Below are 22,220 nucleotides of genomic sequence, written 5' to 3'. Positions count from 1 at the left end.
AAGCACCCGGGCTATTGTTGCCTTATGCACAGTGTCTCCCAGCTCAGCCGTGGAAGATTGAAACTCCTTTAGAGTTGCCATAGGCCTCTTGGTGGCCTCCTTGACTAGTGCCCTTCTCACCCGGATACTCAGTTTCTGAGGACGGCCGGTTCTAGACAGATTCACAGTTGTGCCATATTCTCTCCATTTCATAATAATGGACTTTACTGTGCTCCGGGGGATATTCAATGCCTTGAAAATGTTCTTATATCCTACCCCTGATTGGTGCTTTTGAAGAACCTTATTCCGGATTTGCTTTGAATGTTCCTTCGCCTTCATGATGTAGTTTTTGTTAGGAAATGTACTAACCAACTGTGGGACCTCCCGGAGACAGTTGTATTTAACCTGAAATCATGTGAAACACCTTAATTGCACACAGGTGGACTCCATTCAACTAATTATGTGACTTCTAAAGACAATTGATTGCACCAGAGCTTATTTAGGTGTGTCATAGCAAAGGGGGTGAATACTTATAATCAATTATTTTCTGTTTTATATTTGTAATTAATTTAGAACAATTTGTAGATTTTATTTTTCACTTTGACATTATGGACTTTTTTGTGTTGATCAGTGGCAAAAACTCCTAATTCAATCCATTTTGATTCCATGTTGTAACACAATTAAATGTGGAAAAGTCCAAGGGGGGTGAATACTTTTGAACCACTGTATCTAAAACTGATGAGAGTTATCAGTTACGCGTTGCACTTGGTGGTTTTTTTTTGTGAATAAGACTGACTATTAAAGAAAAATGTGGTGACATTGGTGTTTTGTAAGTGAAGTATAACTGAGCTGTATCCACAAACTTTGTCGATGATATGTTCATTACTTAAATGACCCACGCAGCATTTGACAGGCTGCACAAAACGTGACAATAAGTGGGTTTATGAGGTGATATTAAGAGATATAATTTCTCAGTGAAATATGGTGCATGGCGAGTGGTTTTCGAAAAATTGTGATAATAAACAAGAGTCATGATATTAAGCGAGGTGATATAAAACAGGTTCTTCTGTATTTATTATGTGACAGCACAAATTTATTTTTTCAGATTTAATTGCTGAACAGTAATGTTTTTCAGATTAATCTGTTGGGTAAATGTTGAATCGCCAAGCATAAAAAATGTTTTTTTAAGTATTTATTTGTTAGAAATGTTAGCTAAATCTTGACTTGCCAAGTGTAAAAAAAAGATGTATAGACGTATATAGATGTATATTTTTAAATGTTTAATTTGTCATACGCATTTTCAACATTTATAAATTATATCTGAACATACAAACTTTTTAGACGTTTCGATTGTATTTGGCTATAATCTGATATATTTTTAATATTTCAGGTCCTGTGCAATTATTATGTGATTGTGAGGACCCTCTGTATTTGTGGTCACTGGTTTTATATACTTTAAAGAGGTTGTTTATATAGTTTGCATGTATTGGGATAGTGCTGTATTCTGGCTGACTTGTATAGTATAATCTGAGCATCTGTATAGCGGTAGGCATTGTTTTCTCAAATGATTTTGGTTGATGTTGTTTCCAGCTGAGAAGTGCACGATCCCAGATGAACACGAAACTGAAGTTCAATTGAACCAAAACTATTGCAAATCATTGAAAGGTCAGAAACCTGAATTTTATTTCTGTACAAGTCCATTTCTGAGCATGAAACTTATATTTTAATAAATAGTTGGTGTACACCCATATGTTTTGAATATATGACAAAAAGTATGCTTATACACTTACACCTGTGTGTGCTTGTTTGTAGAATATATTATATGGTGCTGTACAGTACAAACTGGGTTTCACCCCACAGGTCCACTCCAATCTGTCGTGTAGTGGAGACCGGTTGTGACTGTACAGAACCCTGTATGATCTTCTATTACTCTTATTTAACCAATATGTAGTTCAATAAGAATAATTCAACAGTGTATCTCAATGTGATGTCATTTCCATCTGATACAGAGAAATATCAGATCATAGCCATTTCAGGGTGCGCTATATTAATATGTAAGTTTTAATGCAAGCAAAATATATAAATATGTTGAAATATATCCATACATCATAAATACTACAAAATACAAAATGACCTACATAACATAGTTCAAATTTAAACAGAAACGTGCTCCCTTAAGTAGGCTATGTTAAGCATACCAAAATATTGTCAGCTAAAGCAAAAAGGCTCAATAAAAAGAAAAAAAAGCAAATGTATGAAAAATAAGTTATGTACTAAATAAACATAAACAATTGTGATATTAATGTAAAGGGTAAATAAACTCCAAATACATTTCCTCTCTCTCTCCCACAGAAATGTTGAAAGACAGAAAGGTTTTCCCATCAAAGGATAATTGCTGGGTGACTCTGGCTCGGCACCCTCTAATACCCGATAACAAGACTGTGGAACGATTTTTTAAATCCTACAGCCAAGTGTGTCTACTTAATCTCCCACCTGCTGATTTGAAGCCTGTTTCCAAGGCCAAGACCAGCTCTAAACAAGGTAAATAAAAACCGTTGTAATCAACTCTCCCTTTCTTACTCTGCTGTCTGGGATCAGGATGCAGAGCTTTACAATCTCTAATTATGAGACACAGTCAAAATGATTTTAAAAATAGCTCAGCTGTGTGTTTCTGTTACCTTTCTATTCAGATTTGTGCATGCATCAGAAACCAAGCATTAATAATCCTCAAATAGCTTCCAGTCATTGTATCTCCTCCCTGTGATTGCACTGGCTGTTTTATGTTAAACAGGGACACATTTATATTCTTTTGAGTGTTTCTCACGAATTCAGTTTTTAAACCCTCATGCTTTTAACTGTTTGAGTTGCTTATTGAATCCAGAAAGAGCAGGACACAATAGCACAATACTGCCCTACAGGAGGGACTTAAAAACTCTTTTACAGTTTACCCTACAGAACAGGACTAAAGACAGAATATACTTGTGACTTCCAGATATCTCTAAGTTTAAATAAAATCAGCTATATTCAGGACTTAAGTGCAGCTCCGCAGTCTTCAGGGCTCCAGAGAGTCTCCTCTTCACAGCCTGTTTCTCAGAAAGAGGATCCCGCACACATCCTCGAAGCAGGTTTCAGCACCTTGGCCAGCTCCACTACTGTTGTCATCACCCCCGCACATTCAGCACCACTCGCTTTAGACATTGCTTTATTCACCCTCTCCAGGTCTGTAATAGACTGACTTCCAAGGGAGAGAGAGAGAGCAAGGTTTAACAGTGAACCTTTAGCAATGTAATGGATTGTGAAGAAGACCATGGGGTGTACTGTTGATCTACACAGCAGATCTAAGTGTGTGTGTGTGTGTGTGTGTGTGTGTATAAGTGGGGAGAGGGAGAGAGAGAGAGAGGTGTTTCAATGGGGTATGCTTTTTATTTTATATTTTAGTCGCTGTCAGAGTCGAAGATTATTTGTCTCATTCGCTTGATTGGTGCTGCCGTTAGTGGAGGATGATTGTAAATCTTCTCAGAGACAGATTTGTTAAAAGTGCCTAAAAACCACGAATTGTAGGTGTTGTCGAGTGATTTAAAAACGAGACATTTTGTTTGAAAGTGGTCAGGGTACACAGGAGTCAAATATTGGTCGAAGGTCAAGTACAATCTTCCAGACCAGGGGTTCCCAAACTTTTTTTTACCCAAGGCCCACCTGTTCAGCTACATTTGGCACTGCGGCCCACTATTAGCACTCCTTGGGAAAATGTCAAATTAAAAACAGTTTATATGTTTAAACCTGTAACATTATACATAAACCTAATCTAAACTGTCCTTTATTCATTTGAATAAATATTGTGAAAGATGGAAATCACATAGAATGTGCACTGAGTGAAAATAAAAAAAATTGAAACACTTTAATTTTAGTAAATAAAATAAATTGCAAAAATTAAACAGACGTTTTTATCAAACCTTTAAATTAGGCAGCTTTTGTTAATTGTAAATTTTAGAAATGCAGTTATTTTTCTTGGTCATCAAACAAGAAAGAAGAGCATGTCTCTTATTATTCCCATTCATGAATAACTGAACAGGAATCACTTTGAGTAAAACCAGTACAATGTGCACAAAAACATAACTTAAATCCTAATTTCTGAACACTAACTAAAACGTCCAGCCGTTACCTCTGGCGCTGAACTGTCATGCACAAAAAAGACGACAGGACCAACAGGTAAGTAGTGCACAGCATCAGACACTGTACCAGCACATAGCGTCTCCGCTCTGCGGGTCAGCTGACGCTTAGGCGTCTGTGCTAGCGTTCTACGCTCGGTACTCACGCTCCGGCGTGCTGCGCTTAGGCGCTTGGTGTCGGCACTTTGCCACTTGGTGCAGCGCTTCGGCGCTTTGTGCAGCGCATCAGCGCTTGGTGCTAGCGCTTCGACGCCTTGCTCGGCGCTTCGACGCCTTGACGCTCGGTGCACGCACCTCGACGCTCGACGCTTCGGCGCTCGACGCTCGGCGCATCGACGCCTTTACGACAGTGCACGTCCACGCTTCGGCAACCATGTCCGGGTTCCACCGTTGCGTCACCTGCCAGGCAAAATTGCCAGCGAGCGATCCCCATGAGGACTGTGTGGCGTGTCTGGGGCCAGAGCACGCCGCATCCGCGTTGGCGGATAGGGCTTTTTGCCAGCTTTGTGCTGGTTTCCAGACACGCACCCTCCGCCAAAGGGCGAAGAAAGCAGTGGGTGGGCACTCTCCTTCCTCGGGATCGTCCCACACCAATTCTGCCCCGCCGTCATCTACGGCGACGCCGCCAGGGCGGCTGCAGCTCTCCAGGAGCCCATCCTCCCAGCTAACGGCTGGTCAGAGGTCCCCCACCAGACGCGCTCGGGAGCGCAGCCCCTCCCCTCGTAGGGTACGCCCCCGTCGGGAGTCTAGGTCGCACTCCAGATCGCCTCGACAGAGAGCACGCTCTCGTTCCCCTCGTCGGGACAGGCGATACAGAGACAGGTCGGGGGTGGCAGAGCTAACCTCCAAAATGTCTCAATTCATGGAGGTTATGATGGGGCAGCAGTCCATCCTCATGTCCCTAGCAAATGTGGTGCCTCCAGTCCCAGGACAACCGACTGGGCCCATTGCTAGTCAGCCAGTGGCCCCTCCACAACCTGCACCGGTCGTCGCTCTTCCAGTGCAGTCTCAAGGGGAGTGGGATATCGATGCGCTGTCTAGAGACGCATCTGACATCCTAGAGGGGGACAGTACAGAGGCTGAGGTAGCCTCCCAGCACTCTGAGGACGAGCTCCACGTGCTAGACACCAATGACCCTACGTGGTCTGTGGTGGACAGGGCAACCTGCCACTTGGGCGTCGAGTGGCCGATGGCGGAACCACCTCGGCGCTCCTTGTTTGAGTCGCCTTCAGCCCAGTCCAGTCAGTCCAGGATGCTTCCGGCATTCCCAGACTTTATTAAGGCGGTACAGTCCACCTGGGGGGCTCCGGCCTCTGCCCCTGCGACTTCTCGCAAGGCCTCGGCCTTTAACATGCAGGGGGCAAGTGAGGCTGGGTTGGCGTCCTTTCCACCTGTGGACGCTGCGTTCGCCGCGTTGGTGAAGACGCCAACATTATCGGGGCTGACGAAAGATCCTGCATGCCCCAATAAGCAGTGCAGGACCACTGAGGTACACCTCAAGAAGGGGTACGTTGCGGCCACAGAGGCGGTCAAGCTCTCTAATGTGGCCAGCTTGCTGACGGTCTACCAAGCGGCACTGATCAAAGACCTGCCTGAGTGCCCTTCGGCGGCCCTCAGAAGCGAGTTGGGGACCGTCAGTCAACTGCTGGTGAAGCTGGCCCAGCTCAACGCGCGGGCTCAGGGCAGGAGCATCGCGTCTCTGGTGGTGGCCAGAAGGCAGCTCTGGCTCTCACAGGCGAGAGTGCAGGAGCCTGATAAGGCCCCGTTGCTGGATGCCCCAATTACACCGGGACACACATTTGGTCCAGCGGTGGAGGAGATGCTGCAACGCTCCGCCAAGGCGCGGGAGGCGTCGCAGCAAATGGCGAAAATGTGGCCAAAACCGTCGTTCCAGCCGAAGCGGCCTCAGGAACATCAGTGGCGCAGGACACCACCACAGCACCAGCCACGGCCAGGGGGTACTAAGACCTCAAGCACAGCAGCGCGCGGTCAACCTCCTTTTTCAAGACCGCAGCGCGGAGGGTGGCGCCCTAGAGGTGGTGCCAAGCCACGCCCTCGGGGCTCTGGCCAGGCCCCTCGCGAACGAGCCCAGCCCAAACAGCCCTGAGAACACCAGGCAGCTGTTAACCCTCCCCTACACTGTCTCCCAGCTCCAGTTCTGGCAACAATGCACCAACGACATCTGGGTGCACAAAACTATATCCACCGGGTACACCCTTCAGTTCCAGTTAAAACCTCCCCCCTTTCGGGGAGTGGTCGTAACTGCAGTGAAGGACTCGGTTCAGTCCTCAGCTCTGAATGTGGAAATACAGGCATTGCTCAGCAAGCGTGCCATTCAACAAGTAGACCCTGCTCTGATCGACCAGGGGTTCTATTCCAAATACTTCCTGGTGCCCAAGAAGGACGGCGGGCTCCGTCCTATTTTAGATCTGCGAGTACTGAACAAATACCTGCGGGTGTTATCGTTCAGGATGCTTACGCACAGGCACATCATCCAGTCAGTCCGACACCGCGACTGGTTCACCACCGTGGACCTGACAGATGCGTACTTTCACGTTCCCATCTGCCAGGGTCACAGGAAGTATCTGCGTTTCGCATTCCAGAGCAGGGTATACGAGTTTTGTGTCCTTCCATTCGGCCTGTCACTAGTTCCTCGAACCTTTTCGAAATGTATGGATGCCATTCTAGCTCCCTTGCGGGCTCAAGGTGTCCGACTGCTGAATTATCTGGACGACTGGCTCGTCTGCGCGCAGTCGAAGGAGCAGGTGGCACAGCACACAGTGATGGTTACAGACCATCTTCGGCGGCTAGGTCTGAAGATCAATTCAGAAAAGAGCCGCCTAGTGCCGAGCCAACAGACCGAATTCTTGGGTCTGCATCTGGACTCAGTGTCCATGGAAGCGACCCTGTCGACACAAAGAGTTGCCTCAATAGAGCGGTGTCTTTCCCTATTCAGGTTGAGACAAACAGTCAGCATGGAGCTGTGTCAGCGCATGCTGGGGTTGATGGCTGCCGCCTCACAAGCCCTTCCTTTGGGCTTACTACACCAGAGACCTCTGCAGGCCTTGTTCAATGCCTTCGCGTTGCATCCGCGGAGAGACAAACACCGCAGGCTAAGGGTATCCCAAGCCTGCTGGGAAGCGCTACGCTGGTGGAAAGTTCCGTCAAACCTCCGCCAAGGCGTACGCTTGGGTCCCATTTTCAGAAGGCAGGTCATCACGACCGACGCTTCCAACCACGGTTGGGGAGCAGTCTGGAACGGGACAGGGACCCGTGGAGTGTGGTCAGGACCCTGGAGGTCAGCCCACATCAACGCTCTGGAGCTCAGAGCGGTGGACCTCGCCCTCCGGCACTTCTTACCAGTGCTTCTAGACAAGCACGTGTTAGTGCGGTCAGACAACACCACAGTAGTGGCGTATATCAATCGCCAGGGCGGATTGCGGTCCCCCGGTCTTCACCGGATGGTAACGCGGCTGTTGCTCTGGGCTCAACCGCGTTTAGCCTCTCTGCGTGCAGTTCATCTGCCGGGCAGAGTCAATTACGCAGCAGATCTCCTGTCCAGAGGAGGTCCTCTTGCGGGCGAATGGCGTCTCCACCCTCAAGTGGTGGAGCGCATCTGGGAATGGTTCGGCACAGCGCAGGTCGATCTCTTCGCTTCGCGAGAGACCACGCACTGTCCCCTATGGTTCTCGGTGAAGGACCTCGACAGCCCCCTGGGGGTGGATGCACTGGCTCACGAATGGCCGCCAGGGCTCCTGTATGCCTTTCCACCGATTCCGATGCTCCCCGCCTTCTTGGAGAAGGTCAGGGTAGAGCGAGCGACAGTGATTCTGATCGCTCCTCGGTGGCCTCGGAGAATATGGTTCCCGAGTCTAGTGCAATTACTGCACGGTCGCCCGAGGGAGCTCCCTCTGCGAGCGGACTTGTTGTCCCAAGCTCAAGGAGAGCTTTGGCATCCGAACCCCAAACTCATGCAGTTGTGGGCTTGGCCCCTGAGCGGGAGCGCCTGTCAGCCTTAGGGCTTTCGACTGCAGTTATATCGACCATCCAGAGTGCGAGAGCGCCCTCTACTAGGTCGCAGTATGCGTATAAGTGGCAGTTGTTTCAGAGTTGGTGTCTGGCTGAGAGCCATGACCCAGTCTCCTGTCCTATGGCAGTAATATTGCAGTTTCTGCAGAAACTGCTGGATGAAGGGAAATCTCCTTCTACACTTAAAGTGTATTTAGCCGCCATTTCGGCTTGTCATGTACGCATTGACGGTTTATCACCTGGTTGCCATTTTTTGGCATCTCAGTTTCTGAAAGGCGCAAGACGCTTGCGGCCTCCAAGAACGACCAGTTTACCGTCGTGGAGCCTTGATGTGGTGCTAGAAGCCCTTACCAAGGCACCGTTTGAGCCTCTCCACAGCGTGGATATGAAGCTCATATCTATTAAGACTGCATTTTTGCTGGCTGTGGTATCAGCAAAACGCGTGAGCGAGTTACATGCACTTTCAGTGCATCCTTCTTGTACTCGTTTTGCAGGAGACGGTTCTAAGGTCTCCATGCGCCCTAATCCGGCCTTTTTACCAAAGGTTATATCCCCGTTCCACATGAACCAGTCAGTCGAGTTGATGGCGTTCCATCCTCCTCCTTTTTCTTCCCCAGAGGAAGAGCGGTTACACATGCTCTGCCCCGTGAGGGCATTGAGGTGTTATATTGACCGTACAAGGACTGTGAGGCAGACAGAACAGTTGTTCATATGCCATGGTTCTAGATCTTTGGGTCAGCCGCTGTCTAAACAGCGCCTTTCCCACTGGATAGTGGATGCTATTAGATTAGCGTATGAATCTGCAGGCCTTCCACCACCAGGGCAGTTGAAGGCGCATTCTACCAGGGGTATGGCGACATCCTGGGCCCTCTTTCGAGGGGTGCCGGTGTCTGATATTTGCGCGGCAGCCAGTTGGGCTACGCCGCATACTTTCATGAGGTTTTACAGGTTAAATGTACTGGATTCCTCTGCTCCACTGTTTGGAGCATCTGTTTTACACTCTATGACGCCTCAGGATGCGGCCGTATAGAGTGGTTGATAGCATGGTGTTGACTGTTCCACCTTTAAGACAGGTGTCATTACGAGCATAGACTCTGAGGCGCAGCTCCGCATATGCCTAGATGTACTGCCTACGCAGTTGCGTTATGACGTAAGTCTGTCCTACTGCCGAGAATCCTCCCTCGCGACGGCTTGGGTACACTGTTCCCATACCTTGATGGTTATTTTCGACTTGAAAGGGAACGATAGGTTGCGGATGCAACCCCGGTTCCCTGAAAGTGAAAATAACCATCAAGCCGCGTGGTCGCTTCAGAAGCCTTCACGGCCTGAAGAGCAAAAGAGGAAGTGAGTCTCTGCGCGCTGCGTATAGTAAGCTCCCAAGGGGGCGGGCTTACGTGGCAGCTCGCGCAGAGGCCTATCGGCAGCTTTGCTATAAAAGCTCAGCCAATCGCTACTGCCTGACGGCAATATCCCATACCTTGATGGTTATTTTCTCTTTCAGGGAACCGGGGTTGCATCCGCAACCTATCGTTTTCATGCATCGTTCATAATACACTGAAATGAATAAGTAATGGTATAAATCAACATCTCTATATGCAATTTATATATAATTTAGCCGCGACCCTCATCAGGAGAAGTGGATTGATAATAATGGATGGATGGATATTTAACTGATTTGTATTAGTAAGACTGGGTTAAGGAAAATCTTACTTATGCTACAGAGGAGGACAGAAAGACCGTAGAGCGTTCTTTTACATAAGGGAAGTGGAGGAGGTATCGTGTTATTTCATGAAAGTCTATCGTTAAGTATTTTGCACGACTGTGGAGTGTGTTGCTATGGGACTAGTGAGGCCAATTAGCGTGCACTTTACCGTGCTTTACCAAAGTGTAATGACACTTGAGTCACACACTTTTTTTGCCGTGCACATTTGGAACGAGCACAATCATGCGTCATTTGCGCGTGACACGTCATAAATGCACTATAGTAACGCGATTAAAACTTGCATGTAAACACCACCAATGATGGATATGAGTTCTGGTAAAAGGTTTTGTGGAGTGATGAAACAAAAATCGAGCTATTTGGTCATGTAATAAGTTTGGCTATTTAAAAGATTAAGGGGGCTATTTGATCAGGCTGTACCCTGCAGAGATGAACTAAAGCTGGATTTTATGGTGGTTGATGACATCCAGGGGGGAGATTACTTTAAATGTTTTGAAGTTCTGGATAAATAATAATCTTGAAGCTGTTCTCCTGGAATTAACAGGGAAGCATACCCTGAAAGAAAAGGTGTTTGACGAGGACCGCCGAGCGCGCTTCCTGGAGATCTGCGGGGTTTGCAGCCTGTCCCAATGTATTCGTGTCGAGGCGCAAACAGAAAACTACAGGCCCTGCCCATCAGTGCAACGCTTGGTCCGCAAGGTTGTGCCAGACATCCAGAAGTTTATATACCAAGACTTCAGACACATTCACAAAGAACTGAAGGAGAACAACATCGCTGGACTCTTGAAGTCACTGTCTTTCGGTCAGGTAAGTACATTTATTTGTAATAGGGAGGACAGGTACATCACAGAAATGCTCAAAGCATTCGGTTTCAAGTAGATTTTTAAAATGCATATTGAATAATACATATTTTTTTTATTGTTACTCAGCTCCCAAAATATAATGCGTTACCAGTCTTAATACTGTAGTTGGTATTCCAGAAAAAAAATTGGTGGGTAAAATTATGTGGCTGTCGGTTGTTCTGCATTAAATCTGGTGTACTAATGCACTTGGGGGACAGAATGCCCATTGAAATATTAAGCATGTGTTTGAAGATGGGATGATTATCTGGTCTGGGATACCAAGTTATGTAGTGAGCAAGGGGTATGAGTGGGGTAAAATGGTCATTCTGTATTGGTTCACTGAAGAGGGGAACTTATATATTTAATTAAATTTGGTGCTATATCAACGGCATATACAGTATATATATATATATATATATATATATATATATATATATATATATATATATGTGTGTGTGTGTGTGTGTGTGTGTGTGTGTGTGTTCAGTGTTGTGGAAACCTAACAGTACACTTTACTGCTGTCACCACAGTATCAAAGCATCTCAGAAAACGTGAGCTGGTGACTTCATATTTTGCAGGTTTATATATTTGGCATGCTGTATTGAGGTCATATGACTTGTTAATTTCTCTGCTGAATATACACTTTAATTAAAGTATGCATGTGGCAATGCGCCCCGCCCCTGTGTGCATTTGTGTGTTATGTGTTGTATGTATGGTGCGTATGTTAATGTTGGTGTATAGATTGGTACACGGGCTATAAACGGGTCTGTGTTTCACGTGTATTTAAAAAGTGTAGATTTGTATTTAGGCACGAGGAGGGCACAAATCACTTCACGTGCTGGTTAAATGTAATATGTGAGCACGGGGTTGCACAGAATTAATTCACGTGCTGGGATTCAAGTGAATAATTAATTAGTAATTGAATCCCAGCACAACAGTATAAATAGGCACATTTTTAGTCACTCGTGGTTAGGTGTTCGGTGAGTGGAGAACGGGTGAGAGAGAAGGAGAAATACGTTTAAATATCAATTGCTATTACGTGCTGGTAGGACCAGCACGATACTTGTTTATTTAAAACTCACCGTGTTTGTTTGTGTGTCTGTCCGTGCACTGTCTGTTTACTGTATAGTCCGTTTTGTTTGTCTCTTTATTTTGGCGTGAAGTGCCGTGTCCTGTTTTGTATTCCGTTATTTAAACCTTTTATTTTGTTATTAAACGCTGAGTGCAGCCATTGCACTCGGCTCATCATCACAACCACCGTCTCTGTGTGTTCCTTTCTGGTCTGACGCCACCCACTCTGGCCGTCTTTGTGACAATGCATAATTGGTAAATGCTACAGTATATTCTATGATTTTCTCACATTCCGTTACTGGTGTTGTCCAGTAAAAATCTACCTTTTTACTCCCACATTGTTTTACCCTCTGGCCATATCAATAATACAGGCCAAACACTGACATTTGAGTTGGTACACAGCTGTATTCTATGATTCTCTCAATAAAGTTATATTACAGGTGTTCATTAAACCTTTCACTGCCACATTGAGGCTCACACTTTTCCACATATCCATTTTGTTTCATGTTTGTAAAACCATTTACTTTGAGATGCCATTCAACTTGCTTTGTTTTTGTTCATCAAACCTCTTCTAGTTTTTTGTTCAATTCTTCTGTACTTGTTTAAGCATTACTGTGTGATCCGTGTGAAGAGCAATACAAGAAGGCACCACGTTTAAGTTAACAGACTGCTGAACAGTTGTGTCTAAACATGTGTTTACCTAAATTTACTATCTCTAGATTTTCCATTAGCGTTTGAAGTTAAAGCTGATCTATATCACATAAACACTCAAAATGTATTTTGTTCTGGAACGGCCCCTAGCCAATCAACTTTCCCTTCACCATCAAGAAAAGCCCTCTGAAGATGTCAACTCAGATTAGTCGCTTATCCCAACAGCTATGCAAATGTTAATAAGACGTGTTTCGCTTTTAATTTTATCCTCCTTAAATCTGCTTACACTGTTTCCTTCTTTTTATTAGTGTGAACATATAAATATCTTATAATACCTTATATAATCTGCAGTTTGAGGTTGTGAAGAAGTTATTAACCTTTTTACTGCCCAGTAAATTAAACAACAACAATATGCTGTATAGGGCCTTTGTAGTAGGTCTCCAGAGCTCACAATGGAATGTTTTATAATGTGATGTAAAACTGAACAGACATTTGATTATTAGCTTTTGTTCTTGACTGATTTCAGTGTCTTTTGACTGATCGTTGGTTGTATTTTCTGCCTGTGTTGTAGGTTGGCAAATTGTACATACAGTATCAGCTAACCCTGCCTGATATGGAGCCTTTGTTTGAGAAGGAGGATGTAATCTGCCTTTTAAAAGACAAACAGCTTTACATACAGAAAGATCACATCAGATCACGCATAGACATCTGCAGGTAATGGTATTCTAAGGAGCTTTCAGATACTTGTGGCAACTCATTTTTCAAATTTGCAACTAAGGGCATTTTTGTGGCGAGACATGTTTTGTATTTTAGTCTCGTAAGCAGGTGATTCTATTGTTCTTTTTGATGGAGCTGTCCAATCAAACTAAAATAAGCCCAAAACACAGGCCTTGTATTATAAAAACGCAAGGCATGTACACCTCTAAATGCACATTTGATTACTTCCTGCTACTTCTGTGTGTTTTATTGTGACTTTAATACACAGTTTTAATTATACAGACTTTCATCCCCTTCAGCAAGGTACTGCAGAGCTATGTTTTCATTATACAGAAATAGAATAGTCACTTTTTAAAAAATATATTCACATGAAAATGTCCAGGAGCCCACCTTTGTTTTAGTGTTACATTAGAAATCAAATGAAAAGTTTCCATATACAATTATTTGGAATTTTTCATTCTGTGTATAATTTATACAAATCAAGGCCTTAAGGCTTTGGACTTTAGTTGACATAATGTCTACCTTTTAGTATATTATAAGAGAATTAGCTGACAAATCCTAGTTTACTGTTTAAACACGCATGTCATTAGCATTGTTTGTAGTTGGCAGTGCCAGTGTAGAAAACAAGTGTTTGCTGTTTGTATTTCCAGAGAGGTTGTCAAGCTTTTCAGCAAGGAAAACAAAGACTTTGGGAAGGAGCTGGAGCGGTTCCTGCAAGGGCTGATGTCCTGTCTCGATGTAAGTCACAGAAATGCTTGAGTTTCTCAGAAGGTAAATGGCTGTGAACCTTCATTATCATTGGGCTGTATGTCAGGAGCTGGAGCAAGGACTGACCAGATCAATTGGAGTCCTTATTTAATGCTGCATTTCTCCTCTGCATCAGTGTCTCCTTCACCTAGGAGGGATCGAGGGCAGTGGGGGACCCCGGGCCAAACTCAAATAAACCACCAGACCCCAACCCAATGTGCCTATTTATCCTTACTGGCAGTCAGCAGGAATGCTCAGTATTTCATTGTTCTTTATCAGCTTCTCACAGTGGCAACACATTACTTCAGTTGAATACACTGCTAGTCAATTAAATTGGCTTCAAAAGAAAGCAGTTGAACAGTCACAGCAATTAGAATGTCTCTAAAATATCAATTCCAATTCCTTCGAAGGAACTGGAATTCAAAGACAGGACTTGACCCCAACTCTGCTGCTAACATTTTAGAAGAAACCCCTAGAAAGCAAATATATTCAATTTGGGCTTGTGAAGTAACTTAAATAAATACACATGTTTTTAACAGTATGAGGCAGTGTGCGTGTAATAAAGGAACAGCTGGTGCTTCTGTTCCAAGCAGACTACTGATGTAATGACTCACAGCTGAAACTTTGCTTCAGAAGAACATAAGAATAGTTTGGGAAGTTAGCACACCATTCGCCCCTATTAGGGGGATGTAATTTAATAAAACAGAGTCTAGTTTTTCTAAACGGCAGTAGTCATTGAGGAATGTAGAAGTCACACATGGTGAGAATCCATCTGGAGGTGGTAAAAAAAAAAAGGTTTAGTTGAGCTTTGACTTTATTATTCTCCTTGTGGTGAAAAACCTTGACAAAGGTATCATTTTAAAGCTTGTTTTGGAGGCTAATTGATTGCCGCAAGTCAGGACAGGAAATGATGAGGTGGTTGGCTATACCGGAACCCCTGCCCATTACTGCCAGTGCTTTCAAGTCGATGTGTGTAACAGCTGAGAATATGTTTTTCAGGATGAAGCAGCATTGAAACGCTTCTTACACAAAGAGGACATCAGTGATCTCCCAGAAAACGAAGAGAAGTGGGAGGTTCCCAAACCGCTAGAGATCGAACAGGAACAAAAAGGTACTGCTTTAAAAGCGACTGAAACCACGGTTTGTATGAATGTCGCCTTGACCTTCACTCAGCAAAGCCAAGCCGCTTATTTTTTCAAGTTTCCCTGTCTAATTAGTTTATTCTCCACACACACACACACGCACCCAGGGGAAACAGTATATGCTAATTCTGGTTTATTAGTAATGCTACATTTTAACATGAAAGAGAAGCCAGAAGTACTGCTCAAATGAGAGCTGAATTCTTCATTACTGAAATAAAGGCAGGAATTGCAGCATCATTTGTTTGCTGTGGCAGAAACGGTGATTGAAAACTACATCAACATAGTTATTTTATTTCACTTTAATTAAGGGGAAGCCATAAGTGCTCTAGCAGATTAATTGCTGCAGTTATTAAACAAATGTCTAATCTTCAGCTATACTGATCCATGTTTTAAAATCATAGCGTACAGAAAATGACACATTTGGTGCTTTATAATATATATTGTTCATGGTCATCCTCATGAGTGAAATAACCACAGCACTCCATGACTCTTCAAGGAGTATTCTGTTTATATAACAAGAAGATTGTATAGAAAATTAAATAGCTGAATCCAGAGATTTACTTTCCTTAAATTAGGCTCTGCGTCTGCTTAGCAAAGTAATTTGGAGCAGTTTGTCTGCTCTTCCTGTCGTTGTGGAGTTGTAATTTATGCTCCCTCTACAGCTGTGGCAACTGCATGAGCTAGTGAATGAAAAATCTCAATACACAGTACCAGATTCAGAAAATAAAGGGACATTTTGTGCTGGAATTGTTAGCAAGAAATAATGACCTAAACGGAAACAACAATAAAGAATGCTAGGGAATGTACATGGGATATGAAATCGGTAAGGAAAATAAATGCTATTGTGATGTCACTTTCACTCGATTGGGGTACTGGCTGTGAAATGATTGGGAGGAACACAATACAGTATTTTTCAGGAATTGTAACTGTTCCTTTTTGTAACGGATTACATTTTATGTGAAAAATTTAAGTAGCTATTTTTAGTTACATTTAAAAAAAAAAGGACCATGGGTAATGCATAACATGGAAATCAGCAAGTGCTTCATCTGCCAAGTCAAAACTAACTTCTCACATGAATTAGAAAATGGGATCAGAGGAGGGAACGAGTGGGTTCGAGAGCTGGATCTTCAAAGAACATTTGGAGTTGCAGCCTGAACAAGACGGGGCAAAAAATCTCTTTAAAATGTAAACTTAATGTAACCTGTTAAGTAACTATTTTTAACCGTAACTAGTTACATTTTTTCAAAGTAATTAGTAACTGTAACAAAGTCATTTATAACTAACAGATTACTTTTTAAAAGTAACTTCCCCAACACTGTGGCTATGTTACACACTGGTTGCTGATTTGATACGTTACTCTCTATTGCAATCTTAAAGGGTACCGCATTGGAGATCAGCTCCACAGGGCTTTGAGCACCAGTGAAGAAGAGCCTAAGACGGCTGCAGAAGATGGAGAGAAGACACTGGCATGCTGGCCTCCCAAGTCTTCAATGAATGGAGTTTCATACAGCCCCTCAGGTAAGGTCAAAGCAGATCAAAAAACATTCCGCTGTAGCTAAAGGTTGCTGAGCTGTCTGATTTAGCTGCTGGGTTTGTAAATAGCTTCAAGGCAAAGGCTGTACACTGAATGATTTTGGCACTTAATCATGCTTGGTAAACCAGCTTATGAAGTCACCCGAGAAACCTGGGAAAAGTAAATAATATATCAGTGCTGGTCTGGTTAAACACACCTGTGAAATTCAGCTTTAAAGCCAACACCAAAAATCTATTATTATGAGCTTTTAGTTTATCTTCCCACCAGCTGAACCCAGTGACAGGGATATAGTGAAGGCACCTGTATGTACGTGAGCTTCCGTATTGCCGGTGATTTTGGCGAGGAAGTTAATTTGGTGATATTGGCAGATAGTGATTGTTGCTAATGAAATCATTCCAAAAATCTTACATATGTCTCAAACGTGCAGTTTTTAAAAAATGTAAAGGGGGAACCATGAGTCAGTCATCATAAGTATAATTGGTAATACCACTTCTCTCTGTATGTCTTTCAGTTGTTGTGAAATGTCTTTAAGCAAAGAGGAACTAATAGAGATCATTTTGAAAGGAGTTATAGCAAACGTGAATTGTCTTGAAAAGGTGATATCTGGTACTACATTAGGTTAAAGAAAGTTCTCAGTTTCCAGACTTCAAGAAATATGTTACACTTGCACTTCCTAGGTCATTTCACTTCAGTATTGTTTTCTAGTTCAAAGCATGAAACTGACTGCAAGCATATCAGTCAATGGGGGAAGCAGTTGGTATTGAGTGTCACCCTTCAGGAGAAATGACCAAATAAGTCCAACATTATCTGACAGCATGACTTGTCCTAAGAAGGTGGTCAACACTTTTTGCATCTTCATTGAAGGGTTTTCCAAACTTCATTCCATAGGATTCACATTTTGATGATGTTTGTGAGTCTCCATGGCTATATTTTTCTTTCTTGATTTACAGGACAGGCAGCAGACATGGTGATGAAGATGTGGCCCCCTCCTGCTCAGCCATCCCCTTCAACAGACACTAAAGTGTATTTTAATACTCACACTCACGGGAATAGTGAAGGTACATCAGATATAAAAGAGCATTGCAGCTCTCAGCTCAATGGCAATCGGAGCAGTGGTTTTACACCTCATCACACTCCAGGTTAGTTGCATTTGCCATATTCTTGACAGTGGTTACTGAACTTGGGAGGGGGGATGCATTGACCATCAATCAAGTTCTTGTTTTATTTGTGCAGTCACTTGTCTCAGACTGTGACAAGCTTTATCAGTTATTTAATTCTGAATTCTGAACTTGGATAGTTCACTCCATCGTAATATTAGAAGAAGCCAGGTCAAGATTTTTTTATGTACATTTTTTGCATTTTCAAAAGAAAATGTACCTCTGCTATTAATGTGACCTCAGAACATTCCTTCAGACCATTGAGAGTGATGAAACGGTAACAGTTTTGAATAGAGAGGTCTTTTGTAGGTTTTTTTGCAGTGAAATTAGCACCTTTTTTACTGAAAAAGTAGAAACCATTGTGACCTTCAGGGTTATTCTTTGCTATTTTTGAACCATTTCCAGTTTAGTTTTTACTGCTTCAGAAGTGTGTAAGTAAATAGCTGTGCTAAATACAGGATCATTGTTCACAATCACTTTAACGGGAGACACAATTTTAGTTTTGTTTTTGTCTTTTGTCATTTTAACTTTTAGTGCATGATACCGGAGTCCAAACTCCAAAGCTACCAGACCCACAGCTACAGGACAGTCCCAAAGAGACAGGACAGAATCAGCAGCTACCAGCAGAAAACACAGAGGCAGACAAACCTGTTCCTTCGAACGCTTCACTCAGGTAAGAATAAAAAAAAATCTGAATCTAGAATAGAACATTTTTTCAAGAGGCCTTTGTGTGATCCAGTTGTAATCAACAATAGTTGCATTTAGATTTGTAATTTATATGAACATACTTTTGTGGGCCATGACCTTGTTTCCTGAGGTCTCCAGTCCCTATTGGTGTGGGGTAGGGATGTGAATAGTTTCTGCAGTTGATTAGCCGTTATCCTGAGTGTGTCTGAGTTCTGTTGAGTTTTTGTCATTTTTTTCCAATGAGCTACAATATATTATCCTCTTTGATTAAAGATTAGAGCAATAAGTCTTTGGTGTGTGCAAAGGTTTATGTTTTGTTTAAGCATGGCACAAAGCACATACTGAAGCTGTCTCTTTTGTAAAATGCCTTTTTTCTGTTAGTAATATATACATAGTTTTGGATCTTTTAGAACTCCAACCCAAAAGGTTGCTCTATACTATTTAAGAATCCCTTCCCCTTCACTTGCCAATACATCATCTTTCCAATGCCTCCTACTCCCTTCATCTCAAGGGGGAAAAAGTGACTGTAATTGATCCTATATGTACACAACAATTGTGTAAATGGCCTTTTTTGCCTGAAAAATAAATAGTTTGGCAATCAAATGATCATCACCAGTCACCAAGGTCTTGAACCATCCCCCCCACCCCCCCCCCACCTGTGATGCCAATATATTTGATCATGTTTTTCAGCAGCTCTTTATTTTATGTGGGTTAATATTTATGCTCGTCCCATTGTGTTTAGTAATCATCAGCCACCGGCAGGGCCAGCAGTGTACTCAGTGTTCCAGGGGAGTGCCAGTCTCCCGCGCCCACCCCTCCCTCTCGACTGCCCAGTCTGGGCACAGAGGCAGCCCCACGAAGCTCTTCTGGAGGATCTGACCATCGAGAGCAGTGTTTCTGGCCCGCAGGCGGTGATCTTCAATGAAGACACCCAAGACAACATAGCTATCGGGGAATGGGGAGAGCGTCTGGTCTATGCTTTTCTGTTAGACTGGAAGGAAAATGGGATCCACAATAGGCCACGGGAAATCGTGTGGAATAACAGAAATGGCGAGAGTGGACAGCCTTGCGATTTTAAGGTCACCTTCGCCACCGATGATGGAGTCTTGTCAGAAGTGTTCATTGAAGTCAAGGCAACTGTGAAGGCTGAGAAAAGTTTTATACACTTGTCAGCGAACGAACTCCATCTTGCACTGAAGGAAAAGGAGAGGTACCACATATACAGGGTGTACAATGCTGGAGACACTCGGCATGTTCGTCTTTGCAGAATCAAGAACTTAGCCCAGTGTCTACATGCAAAAGAGTTGGAATTATTTCTGTTTGTGTGACATTTTTGTCGTCGGAACTTAGTTAAAATGATGAGACCACATTTTGAGTAAGGATTCATTAATAATGATTATATTAAGATATAATTTTATTGAGACACCACAAGTGTAACGCTGTCATTTTATAGAGTAATTGTTCATGTTTATTAAAACTGCATTGATTTTTAATGTTGTATGTACACCAACAGGCTGTTCCTGTTTATAACATCCTTTTGTAAATGTTTTTACATTTTTTATAGATGTATTCATTTTTTAAACGGTTCCATAAACTACAGCCTTTTTATATACTTTAATTATAATTTGGATAAATGTTTAAAATCAATGTTATTTTTATACAATGGATTTTATGTTTCAAAGGTGATGTAAAACTTAAACAAAATTAAGTTCTACAATAACTGTAAATTATTCAACGCACTGTTGAATAATAAAATTTCTGTCTTCTGTAATTTAGCTGGTAAGCGTGGCATCGACTATCATACTGTACATTACATTTAACATTGTAACAGTTGTCAGGTCTCCTAGTGGCTCATCTGGTAAAAACACAGCCGTGTGGTGTGCAGGTGAGTCATGAAGTCAGCGGAGCACAGGTTCACGTCGTGGCTGTGAGGAGAGCTGCTCTTGTTGGTGATTCCAGAGGTGGTGTTGCATTGGCTGTGGTGCTTCTTCGGGTTAGGGAGGCAAAACCAGCAAGACTTATTGTACATTTCATTTTATCCCATGGGAACTATCATGCGATCCTTCTTCTGTCCCACGATTTGATGCTGAATGGGAGCACACAACTCCTGCACAGCTTGTAGAAGATATTACTTACATTCTCAAATTTCAGTGTACAATTCCTGTTAGCCATCAACAGTTCAGGTTCACAGTGCTAAGGTGTCCAGCATTACCAATACAACTATTTTATTAATTATCACTCCCCTGTCTGCCTACTGCATGCTAAGTTTGTTGGCTGTCATGCATTGTGTACAAGCCCAGGTTATGAATGTAGTACTGGCTTCTACTTAATTTGCATGCTTTCCCCACTGCATTTCTCAGTACAGCTGGGATAGTATCTTGGAATTCATATTCTGGTGCAGGTGACTGTCAAATTGCACAAATTGGTCCATTCAGCAGGCCACATGTAACATGACTTAGGGGTGTATACAGTTGTGGAATGGACACTTCTACAAATTACCAGCAGACAATACAGCTAACCAATTATTCAATTGTATATTTACATAGAACCTTTCATGTAGAACCTACAAATGACAGTACTGTTTTATTGTGTCCCTCCTTATTGGTACAATTTTCCCAATGAGTTCCTAGAGGGATTCCTACATGTTTTTCTGATTCGAGGCAAATATTAGACAGGGTTGATACCCAGCTTCTCTGCTTACCTTCTTTGCTGTCTCTGCCCCTCTTACACCCAAGGCAGGCTGTGTTTCAGCTGGTCAGGAACAAGATGTACAATATTAATACATGATGCAGCAAATCCCGTGCCAGGTTGTTACTGGGTTGTGCATAGACTGTATACAGAAAAATAGACTATATATAAAACAAATGTCATTATTGTAATCAAGGCGATACCTAGTATTTGAGTTCCACAGCAACACAGCCATATTTTTTGTATCAACACATCTTTTCAATGCTTATTTTGCCTGGTTCTTGGTGAATTCCTGCTGAAGTCAGCACATATTATTGTCACTATTTATACCTAGTATACATTTGACAGTGCTCTGATTCAAGTTGCAGGTTACCAAAGTAACTAGAGATAGGTGCCTCATTGCAAGTAAGGCTCCTGTTCTCCTTTGCAGTGGCACGCTCTCAGAGGCCTCGCTGAAACACTTTGATTCACTGTGACAGCTACGTCGCAGTGAGGCGCGCACAAACACATAGCTTCCTTTAGACTGCAGGTGGGATCTTAGTACTTTAAAACACAGGATGGGAACTGGTTACATTGTGGTATTAAAATAAATAAATAAATACAAACAGCAAATCAAAAATGGTCTTTTAAGCATGTTATACTAATGAAAGAACAAGATAGCAAATGATTTGCTTATTCCCTCTATAGCAACTGTATTTATATACCTTTTACACAAATTTAAAATAAAGAGCTATTTTATACCTTCTATAAAATATGAGTGTGGCAAACATTCATGTCGTGATTAAGTTGTTGGTAGCCTGAGAGGAGAGTGCCAGTGTATATGACTAAAAATGTGTCCCTCTGATTAGATTCCTTACATTGAACTGGTGTGCCACATAACTCGTTGCACAGTAAAACCTCTCTATTATCCAAAAAGCCCGTAGGTAACCTGTCTTTTATTATTATTTAATTCTTAGCAGATGCACTTCTCCAGGACGACTTACAATTGTTACAAGATATCATTTATACTCATATATACAGTAGGGTTTTTACTGGAGCAATCTAGGTAAAGTACCTTGCTCAAGGGTACAGCAGCAGTGTCCCCCAC

At 42.9% G+C, this 22,220-nt stretch overlaps 1 protein-coding gene across 4 annotated transcripts in view; it reads left to right on the top strand.

Moving 5' to 3' along the window:
• The window catches only part of LOC117424580 (uncharacterized), a 92,490-nt gene extending 70,616 nt beyond the window's left edge, over positions 1-21,874 (top strand). For all 4 annotated transcript variants that reach the window (XM_058992464.1, XM_034041057.3, XM_034928400.2 and 1 more), the window contains 10 exons: positions 1,570-1,644; positions 2,332-2,520; positions 10,442-10,704; positions 13,033-13,175; positions 13,829-13,916; positions 14,925-15,036; positions 16,445-16,585; positions 17,552-17,740; positions 18,293-18,431; positions 19,188-21,874. In XM_058992464.1, the coding sequence (XP_058848447.1) occupies positions 1,570-1,644; positions 2,332-2,520; positions 10,442-10,704; positions 13,033-13,175; positions 13,829-13,916; positions 14,925-15,036; positions 16,445-16,585; positions 17,552-17,740; positions 18,293-18,431; positions 19,188-19,773 (1,925 nt within the window). In that variant the 3' untranslated portion in view covers positions 19,774-21,874. The remainder of the gene's footprint in view (positions 1-1,569; positions 1,645-2,331; positions 2,521-10,441; positions 10,705-13,032; positions 13,176-13,828; positions 13,917-14,924; positions 15,037-16,444; positions 16,586-17,551; positions 17,741-18,292; positions 18,432-19,187) is intronic.
• The last annotated feature ends 346 nt before the right edge of the window (positions 21,875-22,220 follow it).

Source organism: Acipenser ruthenus, chromosome 19 (assembly GCF_902713425.1).
Source record: "Acipenser ruthenus chromosome 19, fAciRut3.2 maternal haplotype, whole genome shotgun sequence".
In the NCBI taxonomy this organism is placed as follows: Eukaryota; Metazoa; Chordata; class Actinopteri; order Acipenseriformes; family Acipenseridae; genus Acipenser; species Acipenser ruthenus.
Note: the sequence above shows the minus strand (reverse complement) of the source record. Positions and strands in the feature narration are given on the sequence as shown.